The sequence below is a fragment of the Pleuronectes platessa genome, chromosome 18 (assembly GCF_947347685.1).
Source record: "Pleuronectes platessa chromosome 18, fPlePla1.1, whole genome shotgun sequence".
NCBI classification, from domain to species: Eukaryota; Metazoa; Chordata; class Actinopteri; order Pleuronectiformes; family Pleuronectidae; genus Pleuronectes; species Pleuronectes platessa.
The window spans coordinates 4,095,837-4,115,767 of NC_070643.1; the positions used below are offsets into that span (position 1 = coordinate 4,095,837).

The window sequence follows — 19,931 nt, forward strand, 5'->3', positions numbered from 1 at the left end:
ATTTCCAGCCAGACAGTATATGATTTTTACATTTGTCCTTATCCAATTTACTATTGACAGCAAAACCTTTTATCCCTTTTTGTCAGGGTGTTTCTGGCATTTTTTTCTGTCAGAGTGTCATTTTGAAATGTGATTGGATGGATGCACGAATCTACCTATGGGTACAAATATAGTCAGAGATGGGCAAAAATAAAGCCACACAGACAGTTGTTCTCAATTTTCAATAACTGAAATTAAAATTAATACATTTGGGATCATATTTGTAGACTTACATTCAAACTGTATGAAGCACCAGAGAAAACGTGTAAATTTAAAATAGGCAGCAGAGGACGAGCCTCTGACTGAAGAGCATGTTGCCCACAGAGAGAGGGTGATTAGTTCAGGTACCCTGTTAAAAAGGGCTTCTGCTATGTTTGGCACAGGAGATGAGGCGAGTGTCTCGTCTCTTGCGGAATCTACATCAAGAGATTTCGGAAGCACAATTTTTGCCACACGGGGCTGCTGGTGATCGTTTGTCCTGGCGCCCCAAACATTACTGTTCAATGTTAAAGAAGTTATCGATATGTATGTCAGTGTTGGTAAAATATGTATCTGCAGCCAAAGATTTTTACATTTGTCCTTATCCAATTCACTATTGATAGCAAAGTCTTTTATCCCGTTTTGTCAGGGTTTTTCTGTTTTTTTCTTCTGTCAAAGTGTAATTTTGAAATTTGTTTGGATGGATGCACAAATCCACCTAAGGGTACAAATATAGTCAGAGATGGTCACAAATACATCAAAATGTATTTTGATACATAACACCCATTAAATAAATGTACTACAATAAAATACAATATACTGGTGTGGAAAATTTAATAAAAAACAATACATGTATTTTGTATTTAAAATATAGGAAATACTTTTTCTGGACTTTACGTTTTCTCACAATTTGGTATAGCAGAGCCTTCAGTTTTGGGCTATATAATGTACACAAAGCTCTGGTGAACCCTACAATAAGGAAGAACAGTCACAGAATGTCAATGTAACTAAGCAAAGCTATTAAAAGACAACAACTTGATTGATTATGTAGAGAACTTCCCATCCAAGATTGCAAACACAGGCTTGGTTCCATCTGTGCTTGTTGATGGTCCTTCTTGAACATCATCCTGCTGAGACATGTTGTCCACCTGGCCAACTTTAGAATATATGTGAAATAATAAAACTAAGAATACTTTCATAATATGCCTTTTAAATAAAATAAATTGGATTTTGATCGCTAGCTTGATATTATAACCATCACCATGTATATACAATATGCTATGTAGCCAGACATAAATTATAAATCAAGCTAGTTGACACTCAGATTAAATATTGACCTTGTCAGACAATCCGTTGAACTTGAAGATCTGAAGACTGAACTCGTGAACTATTTTTTGATTCGTGGAGGAAGTATTTTTAAATACAAAATTACTAAAGTATTTTGTTACAAATAACGTTAGATTTTTTATCGGCCTTATCAAATAAAAAATGACAAAATACTCAAAAGTAATTGAAATACATATTTCAAATACAAGTAATAAAATGACTGCCCATCTCTGAATATAGTAACATAACCAAAATTTCTGACATCCACTTCAAGGATGATGATATCACGACTGTTTGCAAACTAAAAACACACCTCTTCCTACTATACCTTGATTAAAATGATAAAACTAACAATTTAGTAGCCCTTAAATGGCACTTGCTTATAGCACTTTGTAGTTTTGCTTTTTTGAAGAAATTGTACTTTCGTGACTCTTGTTGTTCTGGGTTTGTACCCTCATGGTTGAATGCACTTAGTGTAAGTCGCTTTGGATAAAAGCGTCAGCTAAATGAAATTTAATGTAATGTAATGATATGACACAGTAGTGTTGGAATTGTTACTTTTTGAAGGTAGACGGTTCTCATGGCTCCATTCTTTCCTGAGAGCCGTTCACAAATTGGCTTATCGTTTTTTTCTCTTGTCTGAAAAGGGGACGGGGGTCACTCAGTTCATCTGCAGAATAAGCTCTAGGATTATGATGATATGATAGATTTAGATAAGACTCAAACTACATATCCCACAGATAGAGTTTTTACTTGCATGTGTGCATGTTCTTCTAGCAGCATTACAGCACTGGTACTGCCAGAGATAATGTCATTAATGTGGTGAAGCCACATCCCTCTGCTTTGTCAGACTGACTTCACTTAAAATTTACCCTCAGTATGAAATGTGTTATGCAAACAAATTGCCTTGAATGCAATGTATGCACGTCTGTCTATTTGACTACAGGTGAGGCTAAGACACACACACATACACACATTTGTCTCTTTAAAGTTGTGTGGACACTCATTGACATAAGGCATTTCTTATCCCCTTACCCTAACCTCAACTATCACAACTAATTGACTAACCCTTACCCTAACGCAGGGGTGTCCATCTGCTAAGCCATCCATTTTAAATTGGCCCGCCTCAAAAAAATTACAACAAAATGTTTTTTTTGTACTTTCTTGATTCTTGTTGTTAGGGGGTTTGTACCCTTGAATGCATTGATTGTAAATCGCTATGGATTAAAGAGTCCGCTAAATGAATTTTTATGTAATGGACTATGGCCCACTGTATTGTACTTCTCAGTTTAGACACTAGGTGGCGCCCAACTCAAGCCTGACCTGCCAGCTGTCCCTCAGAAAGCCACCACGCCCCCCGCCCTGAGCAACGCCATTGAGGCACACTTTCAACAGTCCGCTCAGACCTTTGAATTTTTTTCTGTATGTGGCCTGAGGGATAAAAAGTTTGGACACCCCTGCCCTAACGCAAGCCTCAACCTATTTCTAACCCCAACCCTAAAAACAAGTCTTAACCCTCCCATCAATAGTGAGTCAGAATGTCCTCACTTTCCCAAAATGTCCTCACTTTGTAAGGGCTCAAAATGGTCCCAACAAAGATATTTGTACCCACACACATACACAATGTGACTGTGGCACAGGATGGAGGTAGAATGGAAGGTAAGCGGTTCGATACCCGGCACTTCCAGTCTGGCCATATAAAAATGGGATTTTTGTTTATATTGAAACAGAAATGCTGCATTTCCTCTGTATATTCATTCAAAGAAAACCGATGAAAAACACATGTGTAATCTTTCCCCTGAACCTAAGTCTGACCCTCAAACCAAATCTTAACCCTCAGACAGTCTTTTGTTGAGGACCAGCCCAAAGCATCCTCACAATGATGCTATTGAACCAGAATTGGACCCTCATAACTATAGACAGACATTCACACTCACACACAAACACACAGCAGACACAAGGAGGAAGCATGCACTTCAGCAGTATTGGGTTATAAGTGATCACAACCACTCTCTTGACAACTTTGTCGGTGTCATATACATGAATGACAGCGCATTTTCACTGGCACAGAGCTGGTTTCTGCTGTTCTCACATCGACTTCTGCAGACCTTATACTAGTCGTCAGTCGGAGAATCAGCAGAAACTCCTGAGGCTCTCACTTGGACATTTGCGTTCACACATAGACCTCCTCCAGAGATTCGGATCGTCTCAGTGCATGTCTGAAAGCAGCTATAGTGGAAAACTGCACATATCTAACCCTATTGTGAATGAACGTCTCCAGTCCCCACCACCAGCCAAAGGGCCTGAAGTGACCAATCATAGAGAGTTCCCTATTAGTGGACTAGTTGGTGTGAGAGGACAGAAAATGTCATCGACCAACCTAATGCAGTGGACAGAGGACACATTGAATGAGATGTCATGGAAGCATTCATAGAGGCCATCAGTCCAGGGCTGAAACTATGTGATATGCTGGAAATAATCGACTGACCTTGCTCTCTAAAAGCTAAAGACTATTCTGAAGGAGGAAGATCCATCGGACCTGTATCAGAGGCTCAGGAGCATATCTCAGGAACCAGGAGAATTGAATAAGGGAGAAATGGGACTTTATAAAACCTTATTTTTAAGACTTTATGTAAACACCTTTTTAGAACAGTAATTTTTCATTGATATAATAAATATACAAGTACATATATATATATATATTCTTTAATTTGTATGGCTTTTTCCTGATACCAGGCTGCTGTAACACAGGATAATTCCAAGTTTTGGATCATCTGCTCAGTCTGTCTGTGTATCTATCTATCTATCTGTCTGTTTGTGTATCTATCTATCTGTCTGTCCGAGTATCTATCGAACTGTCTAACGGTCTGTTGACATGTTTTCCATCCAGGGCCGGGTCTAGGCAGGGGCAAGAGGGGGCCTGGCCCCCTCAAATAAATGTTGTGCCCCCTCAAACTAAATAGGGTTAGGGTTAGGCACAATGCCCCCTCAAGATTTGTGGCTGCCCCCTCATACATGCCTGTCTAGACCCGGCCCTGTTTCCATCCCTGATCAGACAGATAGGAACAAACCCGACCGACACAGCAGTACATAAGATAACCCTCATCGAACTACGCGTGTTGTATTAAAATCTGTCTCCACGTTTCAAACACACTCGGATCGCGCTGAACTCGGTGTTTCTCCGGGATTTCGATGCGAAATGTGCGAGTTTTATCAGCATCGTGTTCACGGGAGCGTGGAAATAAGTCGGGCGCTGTGCAGCAGGAAGTCAGGCTGCATGAGCGGAGTGCGCATGCGCCGCGTCTCTGCACTTTCTGGGGATGTGTTTGTCTGCATTTAACGGTAAGAACGAGCTAATTCTGCTTCACGGGCTTTTAAATGCACGCGCAGGTTAAACGCGGCCGCTCGTACGACACCGGCGACCGGTTCCGGCGGCGGGACTCGGCCGTGCGGCGGAGGGGCTCGGCGAGGCAGCCTCGCACAGAATGGAGGAGCAGCGCCGTCGCCGCGCCGTTGTTTGCCGTACGTGCCGCCGCACAGGGAGACGTCATTTTGAGGGGGAGCGGAGAGTTAAAATGCAGAGTTACGAAGGGACGTACGGTTCATAGACGGGCGGCACGTAACCGCCACACGGGAAACGCCAAGCTTTCCCCGTCTCGGGCAGTTTGCTGTGGTGGAGAGCTGCACATTCCCGCGCATCGAGTTACGCCCTTGCGTCGGCTGTAATGGCCACCGCCGAGTGGAGCTGTGTGCGAATCCCAGCTAGAAGCAGCCCGCTGCCCACCGCCATTCACACACTTTATTCTACACAAGTGTCCCTGTGTGCGGGGAGAAGCTAAGCCCCGGGCTGCTAGCATCCTCCTCCTGCCGCCTCGCGCTGTGGTGTCAGCGTAAACCTCCATGTTCATGTTGTGTTTTTCTTCATGAATAAGAGGCAGTGTTAGAACACACAGCTAACCAAACCGAACCAGGCTGGTTTCTTATTACCGCCTGTGATTAATGGGAACTCCACTGTTTTTTGTAAATAATTTTAATTAAGCAAGTTAATATTTCTCACATTTCTCATTGACTCACAAACATACAGAAAGTCTGGGTGTATAAAAATATTTCTGAAGTATAATGTATTTGTTAAATTACTGTTACTGTTGCATTGATGATTGTAAAGTTTAACGTGTTAGTGTGTATATATATATATATATATATACATACATACAGATTTGGTCTTTTTTATTCCCTTTACCTCTTCTAATCTCTTTACCACAATTATTATTGTTATTTATTGCAGAATTGATTCTGATTCTGCAATAAAGACATTATGAATAAACTTTATTTAATTTTTATTGTGCTTAAAAAAATATTTTTTTTATCTCTTCGTTGTTTTTACATCATCTTGAATGTGAGAATGCAAATGGCAGATTCAGGGCCTGCAGACTTTCTCCAGAGTTTCTACTGCCAGCCCCTTAGTATAAACTCTGGAGAATGTCCAAGTGAGCTCTTGTGAGAACGCAGCAGGAGAACATCCGGAGGATTCACAGTGAGGGAGTGGGTGTGTTGATGACGTGTGTAATGCACAACAGACACGAAAATGTAGAAAAAAACACAACAAGGACACATATTTCCGGATGAAAAAGCAGTGCTGTGCATGTAGAAGTCTCTGCAGTGGATTAAATACAGTACGTCCTGCAGCTGCCCAGCATCACCCATTATCCTTAACTCTCCGGATGTGAAGGTGTCTGAGCAGAGAATGTCCTGCTTCATTCTTCATATGTGAAAGGCAAAGTCCGTTCCCCATTGTGCGGAAAACCGCGTCAGTGATGTGTCTCCTGTTGCCGACTGTGGCTGAGTGGTAGAGTGGTTGTCCTCTAACCAGAAGGTCCGCGTCTCAATCCCAGTTTTTTCCATCTGCACGCCGATGTGTCCTTGAACCCTGAATTGCCCCTCACTGGAAAAAGTGCTGACCATAGATGCACTGTCTGAATGTGTGTGTGAATGGTCTTCAAAACTAGAAAGCTCTATATAAATACAGACCATTTCCCAAACCCCAGAGGATCTAAATTGAGCCTAATTAGTTATATTAACTTTAAAGCAACTTTACCTAAACCGGTTTTATGCCTCTTAATCATGTGATTAAAATATACTTCATTTTGTGTGTTTTTTTTCTATTCCTCCTCCTTCAGATGAATAAACTCCTGGACAGCTGTTCTGTGAAAGCGGCCCCCCTCTCAAGTCTGTTGTGAGCATGATGGCGACCACCGAGGAGGTCGCAGTGTCCATGGGGGAGGTGGTAATGCTAAAAGCTGAGGAGGAGGGTGACCCCGACGACCCTAATAAGACTCAGGTCATCCTCCAGCTCCAACCCATCACCACTGGGTATGTACTGAAGCAAGGGGTAAACTAATTAAACAACTAGAGTGGTACTCAGTAGAGCACACACCTCCAAAGGAAGACCCAATAGTCTCCTTATGAAACCACATTTAAATTCATTAGATTCAGATTTTTATTTGGATCTGCACACACTGAGTCAGTCCCCTAAACGCCCCTGATCTATTTGAACAAGATCCTTGAATTACTCTCTGTGGAAATCAAGGAAAATGTTGAAAGATGCCCCATCTCACAATGATGAGATGAGCCACTAACAAGGTTTTAATAGTAGCTGATCATCTCAGGCAAAGGGCACGACTATGCGTAGATATAACGTAGATAAACAGCCCTGTCTGTACTACCTAGACAACATGTTAAAATCTGAACTGTTGTCTTTTCAGCGATGAATCTGCTGAAACAGATGCAGCTGTCATGGCTGTTGAAGCACCTCCAGGTGAGAGATTATCAGAACGTTGTTTGGACAAAGGGATTTATTTAGTGATTCATTGGTTTTGCAGATTAAAACAGCTCCTCATGTTTGAACGTCTTGCATCTTTTCATTCTTCCAGAACAAACAGAGGGAGATGAGGTGGAAATCGGCTGTGCCATAACCTGCGGTGACTGCAAAGCCATGCTGCTCTTGAAGAAATTTGTATGTCCAGGAATCAACGTGAAATGCGTGAAGGTTGGTTCATTCTTTATGGTTTTCACTCCAAAAAGAGGCACCTACAGCAGGGTTTTATTATTAGTATTTTGAGAGAGGTGTCTGAATTTAGTCACTCAGCAGGAAACAAGTGTTTTCATTGATCATCACGACTAGAAAAGAGCTTCTAATTACAGACCATTTACAGACTATTTATACTGCTGACATGTGTCCCAGAATAACTGCACCCATTTCTTTCACATCACTGTAAACTTGAAAAGCTTCTGGTGTCCTTGTACGTATTGCAAATGTAAATAGCTGAATGGGTTGAGTGATTTATGTTGTATTTGCTGTTTAAGAAAAAAAACGACTTTTATTTTATTTGAACCTGTGCTCAGTGCAACAAATGGTTGATCAAAAGAAATGCAGATATTTGTTGTGCTGCTCGTACCAACAGAAGAAGATGTAAGCTGGCATCACAACTGCATGATTACAGTAGTAATCTAACGAAAATTATACAGAATATTAACACAACATGATATGTATTTTGTGATTTTTTTTCAAAGTGACAGTAGAAAAACAGCTTTAGTCAATATAATAGAGCATTACTCTCGCTCGCTACAAAATTTAAGATTTAAATTAATAAATCATTTAAAATAACTATTCCCTCCGTTGACTTTCTGTCCCCTCTCATATAAGTAAAGTAAATCTATTACATCATTAGAAATTATTGTTTTACACTGCTGTAAATTTAATTACCCTCTATCTAGTATTAATTATTCAGAAGAAGTTTTAAAAAAACACCTTACGTCCTAATCTTTGGGAAGAACTTCTCTTCTGTCTGCAAGAGTGCAAGTGTCTCCTCGTCTCTGTCTCTTACAAAAACAATCACATTTATTTAGTTATTAACTGATGGTGTCGAATCCTGAATACGGATTAATTCCAGCCACTTTAACCCTGGTGTCCCAGCTGTGCATGCAATGTCTCGTCTCTTGTGTAGAAGGTGGACTGTAGACAAAATGTTGGACTTTTTTTTTCTATGTCTCATAAACTGCAAACAAAGTAAACTTCAGTACTGTTCAGGTCCTAATAATTTGTGATATCTGTTGGTGTTTACTGTTAACGTGTGAGGAGGGAGGACATGCGGTAGAGTAATACGGCACAGTTCAAGGATACTGGTTTCCTAATGTCTTTTTGTCCTGATCTTGAATTGTAATTTTTTTTTTTTCTATCCAAACTCTGTGAACATTTGAAGCAGCAACACATGATATCTGTTTCACACACAGCATCACCTCAACATAGAATAACACTAATCACTCTCTGGGCATAATGGTAATGGAAAAAAAAACCTGCATGTGATTTTAAAATGACAACAGCAATGATATTAATGTTTAAAGTCCTGTATTTGAACTCAGCAATGTGACCTAACCAACACTCTCTCCACTAGTACGAAGACCAGCTGATCAGCCCCAAGCAGTTTGTGCACATCTCTGGAAAAGCCACTCTGAAAGACTGGAAGAGAGCCATCAGGATGGGTGGAGTCATGCTCAGGTCAGGAGACTTGCACCAAAGGCCACGTTTCAATATTCTTAGTGCTGGTTGTTTGGATCATACATTATAATCAGACAACAACAATCTGCACTCAGGCTTTTACTGATGTATTGCTGCTGACATAACAGGCATAGATGAGTTTGCAACGAGCTGAACTCAGCATGGAGTGGGTCGTATCCAAATGAATGCTAATGTTGATCCACGTGTAATGGATAGTGTATACAGCTTTTTATTATCAATTCGGACATTGAAAGAGATCTAGAAATGTATAGTTTTTTCGAAGCATCGTGATGCGGACGTGGACAAGTACATCGAGGCAGAGACAGAACTTATTCGATTCATGTTTTCTGCCACGTTCATATTTTAGCCATGTCCCACGGCTGCTTCAGGACAAATTAAAGGTCCGGTCGTCTGTTATTGTGTCAGAGTCTCCTCTCTGAGTGTGCTCCCTCCACTCTCCTGACCTGCGCTTGTTTTGTACTTTAACAAAAAACAGTGACGCTAATCAGAAGTTATTAGGACCTGAACATTACCGAGGTTTATTTTGTGTTTGTTCGTTTGCTTTAGAGTTTGAGGCATGTATTTAAACATGTGGGCACGTAGTTCATCTGCTACTCACATTTTGAGACACGCACAGCCAGGACATCAGGGTTAAAGACCGGAACAATCACGATTACATAATCCGACACTATCGATTTGCTGGTGTGTTTAGTGATATTTTCACCTCATGACCAACGTTCCAAACACCATCCATTTGACACCAGAATATGGCTCCTATCTGGGATGCTTGAACTGTATTTGTTTATCTTCATCTCACTGTGTAAATTGTTAGTGTGGAAAAGTCCTGCAGGAATCAGTTCACTACACTCAGTATACTGGCAGCACAGACTAGAAAAGGCCTGTGTATTAAAACAATGAGAAGCCTCTGCTTGTAACAAATAATAAAATGAACATGTGTCTTTTTTAAGTTGGTTTTGGTATAAGCCAAAATAAATAATATATGCACATGTTGTGAATACAGAACCAGTGAGTGTTGCCTCAAATCAAACAAATCCTTTCTCTTTTGTGTTACGGTCTGATAACCTTTTTAGTTTCTGCTCTCCAGAAAAATGATGGATTCAGGTCAGCTGGACTTCTACCAGCACAGCACGCTGTGCACCAACACGTGCCGCAGCACCAAGTTTGACCTTCTCATCAACAACACACGGTTTCCTCCGGATGGCAGTGGACTTGGCATGCCCACATCCTCTCAAGGTGAGAACATACCACGATTTAACACAATCTATCAACCAGCAGGATATCTGTTATTCAGATCTTCCTCCATCAAACATTTAAAAGTTTTATGTATTATGCACTTCAACAACGGCAGCAGCCAGTGGCTGGAGGCAATGTGTTTTTAAGTTTATTTTCACCCACTCTTAACCATATTGTAAACATTTTACAGTTTACTTTGAGTGTATAGTAAGAGAAAAGCTAATAATGCTGTGATTGCACAGAGGCTAAGCTTTGCTCTATACTTTTAGGATTCTTATTGAATTTCAACATATTTTTTTTTGTATTGGCACCGAGTAGTGAAGAGAAATCCAATAATTAAATATCAGGCTTCAACTCAACCGAACCGCTCATGATAAATAAGGTAAAAAACTAAGGAGGGTTACAACTTTAGTAAGAGTGGGACAAGCTGGTATCGCCGATCATGGAAATCCTCTGTAGACCTGACGTCTCATTTTGGTTCGGCCTGCTTGGTCTACGTGTCCCACCAAGCAGGCGGTTTTCGACAGCATCCTCCAAAGGAGGTGGCCCCTTAATTGGGAAACAGCTAGATATGCAGGAAGTCCAAACTTAGTTCTGCCCCACAGGAAACCACTATTTCCCATTGATTCTGCTATAGTATTAAAATCAGTTTCCACAGCCATGAGATGAACCTTTCACCGTCTTTATGTTAAAGTCAAAGTTAGCTGTGGCCAAAAGTATGCTGCAAGTTTTTATGGAGCAACAACCACCTGTGTTTGGACTTCTGACCCTCCCAGTTGTAAATACTTCCTTTGCACCATTTGAGTCTTTGAGGCAGGTGTGCCCACTGTCCATCACAATAGCTCTTCAGTCCTCAGACCTTCATCATTAATAGTTCATACAGACAAACCATAGACATATCCCACTGGTTACACCGGCACACACCTGGAGAGTCAGTTCTTATGTTTATTCGTGTCACATCATGTGTGCTCTTCTATATAAAATGCAGCTCAGGTGGTTCTGGGTAATGGCGGGACAGTGGGTGAGGACAGACCTGAAGCTCTATGTGGGAAGATGGACTGGAGCTCACTGGAGTCTGTGGACAAGAAGGAATCCAACGAGATCTCAGGTCAGAAGAGTTCACACACCCCAACGCATCTCAGTTTCATTATAACAATAACCTGTAGTGAAATTCAAATAAAAATAAACACAAAGCAACTGTCTACCCACAGAGGACACACTGAACTTCTGGAAGGGTATTGCCGACGTGGGTTTGCTGGGTGAAGTGGTGACCAACATCAGCACTGAGCTGCTGGAGATGCTGAATGGCGTGCAGCAGCTCAGGGATCTGGTTGCCTTACAGGACACAGGTACAAAATCATGCTGATGTACGCTGAGAACTGCATTATAATAACAGCATGTGCAGAACGCTGGGCTCGTGCACAAACAAATGGAAAGAAAGAACAAATTCAGCTGCTGCTGCAAGTTGAAGGAGGAAAAAAACAACATTAGAAACTTATAGGCGGCTACTGCTGGTTTCTATAAGAGCAACCACTGAATATTAATAATTGATTGTATACTATGGCTGAATTTGTTCCTCCTTTCTGACTGACCAAGTGACCCTTTGATTGATTGCCGCACTGATCCCAGATTCCTGTCTGGTAGAGGTGGCGGTGCTCAGTAACCTGGCCCAAGTGTTCGGCCTGCTCGACTCAGTAAAGACGATCCTGGACAAGAGGAGGCAGCAGACGGATCCCATCCAGGAGGAGGTCCTCAGCACACTCAGCAGTGAGTACACAACGGAAACAAGGATCTCTGAGTGTGTCCGCTTATACCATTCCTTACTGGCCACTGTTATTTCCTAGGTTGAATGCTTTATGTACGTTCAGCACAATCCTTGTCAGACTTTTAATCTGAAAAATATAACCAGGAGATTTATATGTGACTCAACAGCCACTATGAGCCTTTCAGAGACGTATCAGCATCAGCCCCCACAAATCCACAGTGGTTAAGCTCTAATAATAACTACTGCAAAATGCAGCCTGGGGTAAAATTTCAGATCATATCTTGACAGGTACTACTATAAACACATCCCTTTTGACATTAGTGTTTTCCTGTTCTGCCCTGATCCACTGTGTTGATGTTAAACTACATTCATTCATTCAAAGTAACACCAAACCCTCCTGAAACAACAAACAACCAGGTTGTCAATTACCACAAGTGGTTAATTGAAAAATTATGAAATGTGTTGTGTTATGTTCATGGCTTTTTTTACGTAATCCAACAACATCAAGAGAAAATGTCACTTTGAAGAGCAACTGTCAAGTGACCAGAAGGAATAGCCAATCAGATGACCTCTGCTAGATTTTACAATCAGTTTATTCAATCGTATGTTACTCTGCAAAAAACAGCTAGTTTGTTTTATATGGGAAGGGAAACAACAATGTTATGCATTCATGATGTAAACATATATATTATATAACATATCCATGGGGATGGAATAACAGGGAATTGGCTGAAATTGGAAAAAAATTCTATCTTGGGATGTTCTGCAGGAGAATACCGTTCCACACTGATACTGAGGTTTACACAGTGATGCTAAATCAAGTCAGTACCAGATCACTCTGATGATTATGAGATCATCATCTGCACAATTCAAGTAGCTATTGGTATCTATAGGCATGGTGTAGTATTTTAAGCGTAGTTATTTCAAAAGTGAGAAAATTCACAATAAACAGGGTTAAAGAGTAAATTGTGATTAACGTATTCATTATTTTTCCGATTTTCTTTAGATATGATTATATCAATACTGTCAATTCTTCTCACCACAATAATAATTTAGTGAAAATCGGATAGAGAGCCCCAGTGTGCATACTGCTTATAAATGGGAGAATTAGATGTAAACGTACTTTTGAGTCTTTTTGTCTTAAATTTGAAATGGCTAGTTTTAACCCTGATGTATTTGATGTAGTAATCATACTATATAAAATCTGTGGAAAATGTCGCAGTGAAATACTTACAAATGCAAACATCATCCGGTGCTGTCTGCCAGTGGACTAGGAGATGTTTTGAGAGAAAGACTAGTCCCAATATCCTAATTCCTGCTGAATATTCATATCAAACGTGATGATGATGCATCATTGTGGTCGGCTGTGACCTGAAAAGTCTTGTAAAACAACGAAAAAACACAGTGAAGATGATGAGGAAATGTTATAGATGGCGTCCTGCTGCAGTCAGGGGTTACTGACATGTATACTGAGTCGTCAGTGTTGTTGCCTTGAGATGTTGGCCTTGACATTTGGGGGTTAAAGCAGGCCAACCACCCCTGCTGAATATTGATCTCACATAAATCAATATCGGGACACAAAATCTAATCATTAAGAAGAATGTTGTCATGAAAATGAATGTGAAATATTTGTTCGTCAGTTTTTGTTACTCAGCCTTCATTTCCCGTGCTGTGTTGTTTGCTCTGTGTAGACCTGGAGGTGCAACTGGAGGAACAGAGGAAGCAGCAGCAGGTCCGAGCTCTTCTCTCCTGCCCGCAGCCTGCCAAGAACAAAACTCCCACCAAGCGCCAGACCAAACGGCCTCGTCTGCAGAGGCCCGTCTCCACAACCACCCTCCTGGCGTCCCCCTTCAACCAGCAGGCCACCCTGCAGCCTCAACAGTTCACTGTTCTCTCACCCCTCTCTCTGTCCTCTATGGGTCAGCCCTTCACCATGGCAGGCCTACCCATCGCCACCCTAGGCCAGTCCTCTAAAACGGTTACGCTGCTTCCCGCTGGCTCACAGTTCTTCACCCGCTACATGGTTACCGGAGACGGAAAGGCCGACACCATCACCCTGCATCCATCCTCCGGCCTCACACTGGTGGGTACCACCTCTATGCAGGACTCCTGCCAGCTGGGCACCATGGTGAGCCCATTAGAGCTGGTGCACCTGAGCCAGCAGAGCGGCAGCACAGAGGTGGTGCCCATAGAAGGCCAGATGATAGACGGAACCATGCTGGTGCAGCAGGAGATGATGCAGGGGGAGGTGGACACAGGCCAGGACCACACGGTCATCGAGATCAACCCAGCTCCAGTGGAGCAGGCGGTGGGTGTGATGGAGCTACAGCTGACTGGGGAGCAGGGCAGGGACGAGGCGTCCATGATTGTCCAAAGTGCGATGGAGGTGACGTTGGCTGGGGAGGGGTTGGGGACGCAGTGCCAAATACAGCAAGGGCAGACTGAGGGGGTTCAAGGGCTGCAGCTGGATGCCAGCGGACAGTTGTCAAATGTACAGATCGTTATGATTGGAGGAAACACTCAGGTAGAAAACCAGGTGAAATGAGACACACCTCCTCTTTTATCCAGCAAAGCAGGTATGAACTGAGCAATCGTCCCAGACTTGAAACTGTAAATACACCAAATTTTCCAAATCCACTGATTGACTTGGCCTAAGACCAAGCACAAGGGTAGTCATTTTCCCTTTTTGGTGCAAGAGTGTGTGTCTGCGTGCGTGCATGTGTGTGTACATTCTCTTCTCAACATGTTGATTTTTATTGAAACAAAGAGGCGTCACAACAAAGAACCATGATGTATTCGCTTGATTGTTTTCTATTAAACGGATAGTTGCAGTTTATCATAGCTTGGCTCATGTTTTTCTAGATCAGGCCATAATTTCCATTGGCAATATTAGCTCTGAGATGTGGCTACGTAGACCCCACATAGCAGACGTCAGAAGAGTCTGGTGAGTTTGAGAGCGATTACAAAAAAAACTAAACTCATTTTAAAGGAATAAAAGATGAAAATCTGCTGCCAACAGACCGACTTTGTGTTTCAACCCCAGCCTGCTATAAATACTGCTGTAGACTCACACGGATCTAAACATGTGCTCACTTCGGCTTTACCTTCAAATAAAGTGGTTCAGCTGAAATAAGTCACTGCTACAAAGTCAAAGTCTTAAGTCCCCATAAATGTATGGTTCTGATATTACTCACATTTTGGACCCCTGGTTTGAATAACAGGCAAAATATGTCTGTGTTTACAGCCTGTGTGATCATTTCACCATATGTAAACAAAACATATGCTGAGTAAGCAGATCGCAGTAATTACGCTGGTTGGTGCAGTGATATCCTGACTAATAAAAAACAAAGTGAGACGAAACGTCAACAAGCAACAACATTATGAACAGGGAATTCAGGGTCAATGTAGAGTACATGGTGCTGTTGATTGATCCGTTCATGTCATACTGACTCGGCTGCAGCAGGCTGTTAACCTCCCATCCCTCTTCTGTTGACAGGCTCCATTACCATTTACAGTGTTGCTTTCACTTGAGGCTCGGATCAATTGCACTGTCTGTTGTGTCTTAGTATTGTTTTTGCACTGCATGACGCCCCTTCAGGACTACAGGAAGACGTCTGCAACAACGCCAGCTCTCTAAACATTTCTTCAGAACTTGGCCATACCTGTGCCCAGTCTAAAAGGCCACCGGCTGAACTCGTCTCATTGGGATTGTATGGTTTCTGCCCTGTCAGTGGTGTCTCGCTGACTGGGCTCACTCACAAATGTCCTTTTTTCTTTTTTCATTGTGAATATCTATTCCCTTTTTTTCCGTATCATAGGTAGTGTGAGCTACTGGACTGAGTGTTTAAGTCAATGTATAAAATAAGTTATATATACTTAATGTCAAATGTGGTATGCCTGTATTTTACACTTGTAAAGTAGTTTTATTTATTAGTTTACCATCTGGACTGGATGAAAGGATCCGCTTGGCTTAAGCTCACCTCGACAAAGATCTGTTCAAGACTTGTGCTTTAACAATAATTTAATTTAACAAATGAGGGTATTTGCATAAAGACTTTGTAATGTGTTTTAATATCAAATTAAAACTGGGAGAAAAAAAAAGTGAACCATTGTGTCAGTGTTTCACCACCAGAGTGCGCTGTCTGCTCGCCTCTCCACGGCCTGGAGCTGGAGATGAGGGTCTCGGCTGCACCAGCAGATGGAGGAAACACTGTGGGTCTGATGCTGTAATCTGTGACTTCATGGGTCGGCCTGACTGAGGCGTGGGGTGCTGCTCATAATGGGCAGGCCTCTGCAGCCTGAGCCGTGCTGACAGGGCACCGGGGCGTGCTGGTTATTACATTCCTATCTTCTTGTAGCCCCTAACACTGGCAGATACGCTGTATTAGGTGGATTTGGGTTATACAAGCACAAAAAAATAGGCACACACACACAATTTACCAGGCTGAAATGGACGCCCGAGATAAACAGGGTTTGTGTGTGCAGAGCACAAAAGGGAAACTTCCTGACCTCAGCAGCTGAATGTGGAGCTGCTGTGGGCCAGTCGAGGGCTCGAGGTTGAGAAAATGACCAGCAGGCGTCATCGTGTGGCTGCAGGAGACAAAGCTGTCTGAGTGCAGAGGTGTTCTGTGGACTGGAGATTGGGTTTCCTTGTGTGCACGAGACAAAGAAAAGGCTGGAGAAGTCTCTGAAAAAGACGCCAGAGAGACTGAGAGACCGTGAAAAGAGAGGACGACACAACTGGGATTGTCTGAGTATCGCCCATCGTAGATTTAGCTGAGAATAGAGGCACAAGCGCGACGTCTTGGAATTGGTGTATGACTCTATCTATAGCATCAGAGGAGGAGATAAGGCCCACAAACAAACTCTGTCATCATCTTCCAGGAGATTAAACATGTGCTTGACCTAAAAATGAAGTGACAGTGACAAACCATGTGTTGAGTAAAGGGAAGGTTTTAAATCGCGTTCTTGTTAATATGCTCAGGTTTATTTATACGAGCCTGTACATTTATCTGATAAATGCTGACTGTAATTATTCATTATGAAGCCTCTCAGGATTCCCTACAGAGTACAGCAGGTTGTGCATTGTTTTTGAAACCTTGTACCAATATTCTTGATCTTCTTGCTAATGGACATATTCCCAAAAATAACCAGGACTTGGCCCAGATCTGTATTTATGTAACAATGGAAGCTTCTGAAACTTCCAGAGTCAACAAAGAAAGAAAATAGCGAAAGAAAAAATTTCTCCAAAGTTGAGATAATTCAGTATTAAACGCTCCCTGGAACATGAGCACCACCAACAAACTCAAATGGTTATGGCAATGACAGTGAAGATAGATACAAGATACATTTATTGATCCCAAGTCACACTACTTGCAGATGAGGGAAATTTGTCCTCTGCTTTTGACCCATCTGGTGAACATCACAGGACACACAGAGCAGTGGGCAGCCATGCACGGCGCCCGGGGAGCAGATGTTGGGGGAGTAAGGTGCCTTGCTCAGAGGCACTTAGACTGTGGGGGTAGGGAGAGTGCTCTTTGGACTTTGGAAACAGATTCATGAGTTGTCCATCTAGGTATTTTTTTTTTATTGTCACTGCGAGGAGTCGAACCAGAGACCTTCCAGTCCGATGTCCGTAGCTTTCTGCTCATAGTCCAATTTTTCTACCACCAGTCCACCGCCTCTCCGCAATGGAATGGGAGGAATTGCTGTAAAACCGTGATCTAAAGCTGTTTCCAGACATGCCCGTAGTTTGAAGCAACACTATAATGCAAATTGTAGAGTCATGCCAGGCTCAATGTCAGGAGACGGGACAAGGGCCAAAGTAAAGAGTCATAGGACACGTCAGATACATCGGTCTCAAAAAACGGTTTCAGTCTTCTTATCACACTGATGTATGTTCGCGTGTTAATAATTTTATGCTATATAAATTATGTGAAACATCAAGAGTGACAGCTGACACTGACTCTTGATTGGCTGAGGAAGTGTACAACTCCTAGATCAATACTGCGCTGACTCCAAATGACGTCCTCGGGGCAAGATGGCAGCGTTCATACTCGAGATATTTTGTCCTCATGTTTGTACAGCGGGAGAAGGTCGGCCATCTTTATACAGTCATTGATCCTGTTAATGCTAACACACTGATGTTAAGCAAATCTTCTCATAAACTATGTTCACTGTCTTGGTTCAGTGAGATGCTGGATGCACTCACCACCACACCAGCTCTCTCGACATCATTTTTTACTCACCATTAGTTTTCTTTTTGCCTTTCGTTTAGGTTAACATTAATTCACAGACATGTTTCATTGTAAAATGTTATGTATAATAGCATTTATGACAGTTGTAGCCCTCTTATTTTAGTTCATTGTGATTGTCCACATCTAAGTTCTCGTCTTTTAATTGAATATACACAGTTTTCTTTCCCTGCTGTTAGTGCTGTAGGGGATGTAGTTAGACTAATCAATTTCAGCTCTAATTTAAACCATAGGAAACTGTGATAAGAATAACCCAGGCTTTTTTAGAGTCAATGAGCAGCTCTATAAAGCTAAGAAGAGTTTACATCTTTCTTATGTGTCTAAAGTGCCGATAATGGAGCAGCATTTATGGCTCTGGCTGCTGCCAACAGATTTTATAGACCCCCCCTCTGCTTTTGGTCCCAGTCTTCTACAGTTTACTGATGTAACATCGCATTTATTCTGGCAAAGAAATGCAGACAGTAGTTCTTCACTGCCTCTTGGGGTTGCTGGACCACACTGGTCACATAAGCAACTATAGGGCACAATGAGGTCGGTGTCACAGGAATTCGAATATAGAACCTTTGCCACGGTAAAAAAAAAAGAAGAAGAGCATCAAGAGTATAAAATATTCCTCACAATCTACTTTTGAAATTTAAGACAAACAGTATCGGCTGTCACATCATTAACAATCATCATATTCAGGTGTTTGTTAGACCATTATTATGGCCAGAGCCAAAGAAACACAAACGGTACAGATTTAAAATTTTTGAACGATGAAATTATGGAGATAACTTAATTTGGAAGTAAAATTGAAATAAAAAAATCCACAATACCCTATTCCACAGGCAAACACGACAATCTCAACACTTTTTTTGGTTAGTACGATGTATTTCAACTGATCTACATATGTCAAATAAACAATCTGTCCATGCAGTTGTATCCAAGAGTCGGAGACCACTTCCTTATTTGGAAAGCTTGCTGAAAATCGGTCTTGTAGCTGTTGGAGTATTTACCTTTGGGTCAAAAGAACTGTCGTTGAATCTGACTCAGCTGTTGCTCCAAGACAACCCAACGTCATCTGCACTGGTCAATCAGAACTGTTTCTGTGTACATTCCTAGCATGTTTATTTATAGCACAGGTTGTAAATTACAACATGCATTGTAAAATCCATATTGTAATTAAAATCCACTTTGCACCGTGTATCTTGGCATCTGATGAGACCACAAACTCATGCATCTCTTTGTCAATTTATATTACTTGATTACAATGTCATCGTCTCATAGAGAGAAGAGGTTTGTTGATGGAGTCAACTCTGTTACTAAAAGCAATCTCAAATTCAGCATTTCTTGGAAAGAATGAAAAATAGTTTTCTGACAAGTCTGCATCCGTTCAAAACCTTTTGTGATTTTTGTTGACATAGAAACTTAAAAAAACGACTTTCGGACCAGATCTATTTCCCCTGTTGTGATCTCTGCTATCGATATAGTGTGTGCCTTTATTATCTGTCCTGATATTGCTTCAGATCTGTGAAAACACCCTTTTCTTGTTCAGCTGTGACATATAGAGCATGGATACTTAGAGTTTATAGGAAATTATGTTCATTAAAGGCAGTTAAAATATAAGTACACGTATATAAATCCCCTATGTGGGGTGGTGCATATCTTCCTCAACCTCGGGGCCTCTACTACAGACCTGAAAGTTACGGGGTCTTGTGCAGTACCTAGATGTTCTGAGGACTAGACACTTCTGGACAGAGACTTCAGATCCTTAGGTCTG

General features: G+C 41.8%; 1 protein-coding gene and 1 non-coding gene across 4 annotated transcripts; both read left to right on the plus strand.

Moving 5' to 3' along the window:
• The first annotated feature begins 393 nt into the window (after positions 1 to 393).
• On the plus strand, positions 394 to 528 carry LOC128462263 (U11 spliceosomal RNA). Its single transcript, XR_008342350.1, has one exon. It is a non-coding gene; the product is annotated as a U11 spliceosomal RNA (small nuclear RNA).
• Positions 529 to 4,532: 4,004 nt separating this feature from the next.
• gmeb1 (glucocorticoid modulatory element binding protein 1) lies at positions 4,533 to 16,024 on the plus strand. 3 transcript variants are annotated; one of them, XM_053447184.1, is made up of 11 exons: positions 4,533 to 4,686; positions 6,522 to 6,714; positions 7,107 to 7,159; positions 7,275 to 7,390; positions 8,796 to 8,899; positions 10,005 to 10,153; positions 11,142 to 11,261; positions 11,365 to 11,502; positions 11,783 to 11,920; positions 13,610 to 14,494; positions 15,415 to 16,024. In XM_053447184.1, exons 2-10 carry the CDS (start codon positions 6,584 to 6,586, stop codon positions 14,461 to 14,463), a joined length of 1,803 nt encoding a protein of 600 aa, XP_053303159.1. In that variant the 5' UTR covers positions 4,533 to 4,686; positions 6,522 to 6,583; the 3' UTR covers positions 14,464 to 14,494; positions 15,415 to 16,024. The 3 variants fall into 3 exon arrangements, with proteins under 3 accessions (XP_053303159.1, XP_053303158.1, XP_053303160.1); XM_053447183.1 differs by having other exon boundaries at positions 13,610 to 16,024; XM_053447185.1 differs by having other exon boundaries at positions 11,798 to 11,920; positions 13,610 to 16,024.
• Positions 16,025 to 19,931: the final 3,907 nt, after the last annotated feature.

Coding starts and splice junctions, on each gene's coding strand:
- gmeb1 (XM_053447183.1), top strand. CDS start 6,584: ATGATGGCGACCACCGAGGAGGTCGCAGTGTCCATGGGGGAGGTGGTA. Junction 10,154..11,141: donor CATGCCCACATCCTCTCAAG/GTGAGAACATAC, acceptor TATAAAATGCAG/CTCAGGTGGTTCTGGGTAAT. Junction 11,503..11,782: donor GGTTGCCTTACAGGACACAG/GTACAAAATCAT, acceptor CACTGATCCCAG/ATTCCTGTCTGGTAGAGGTG.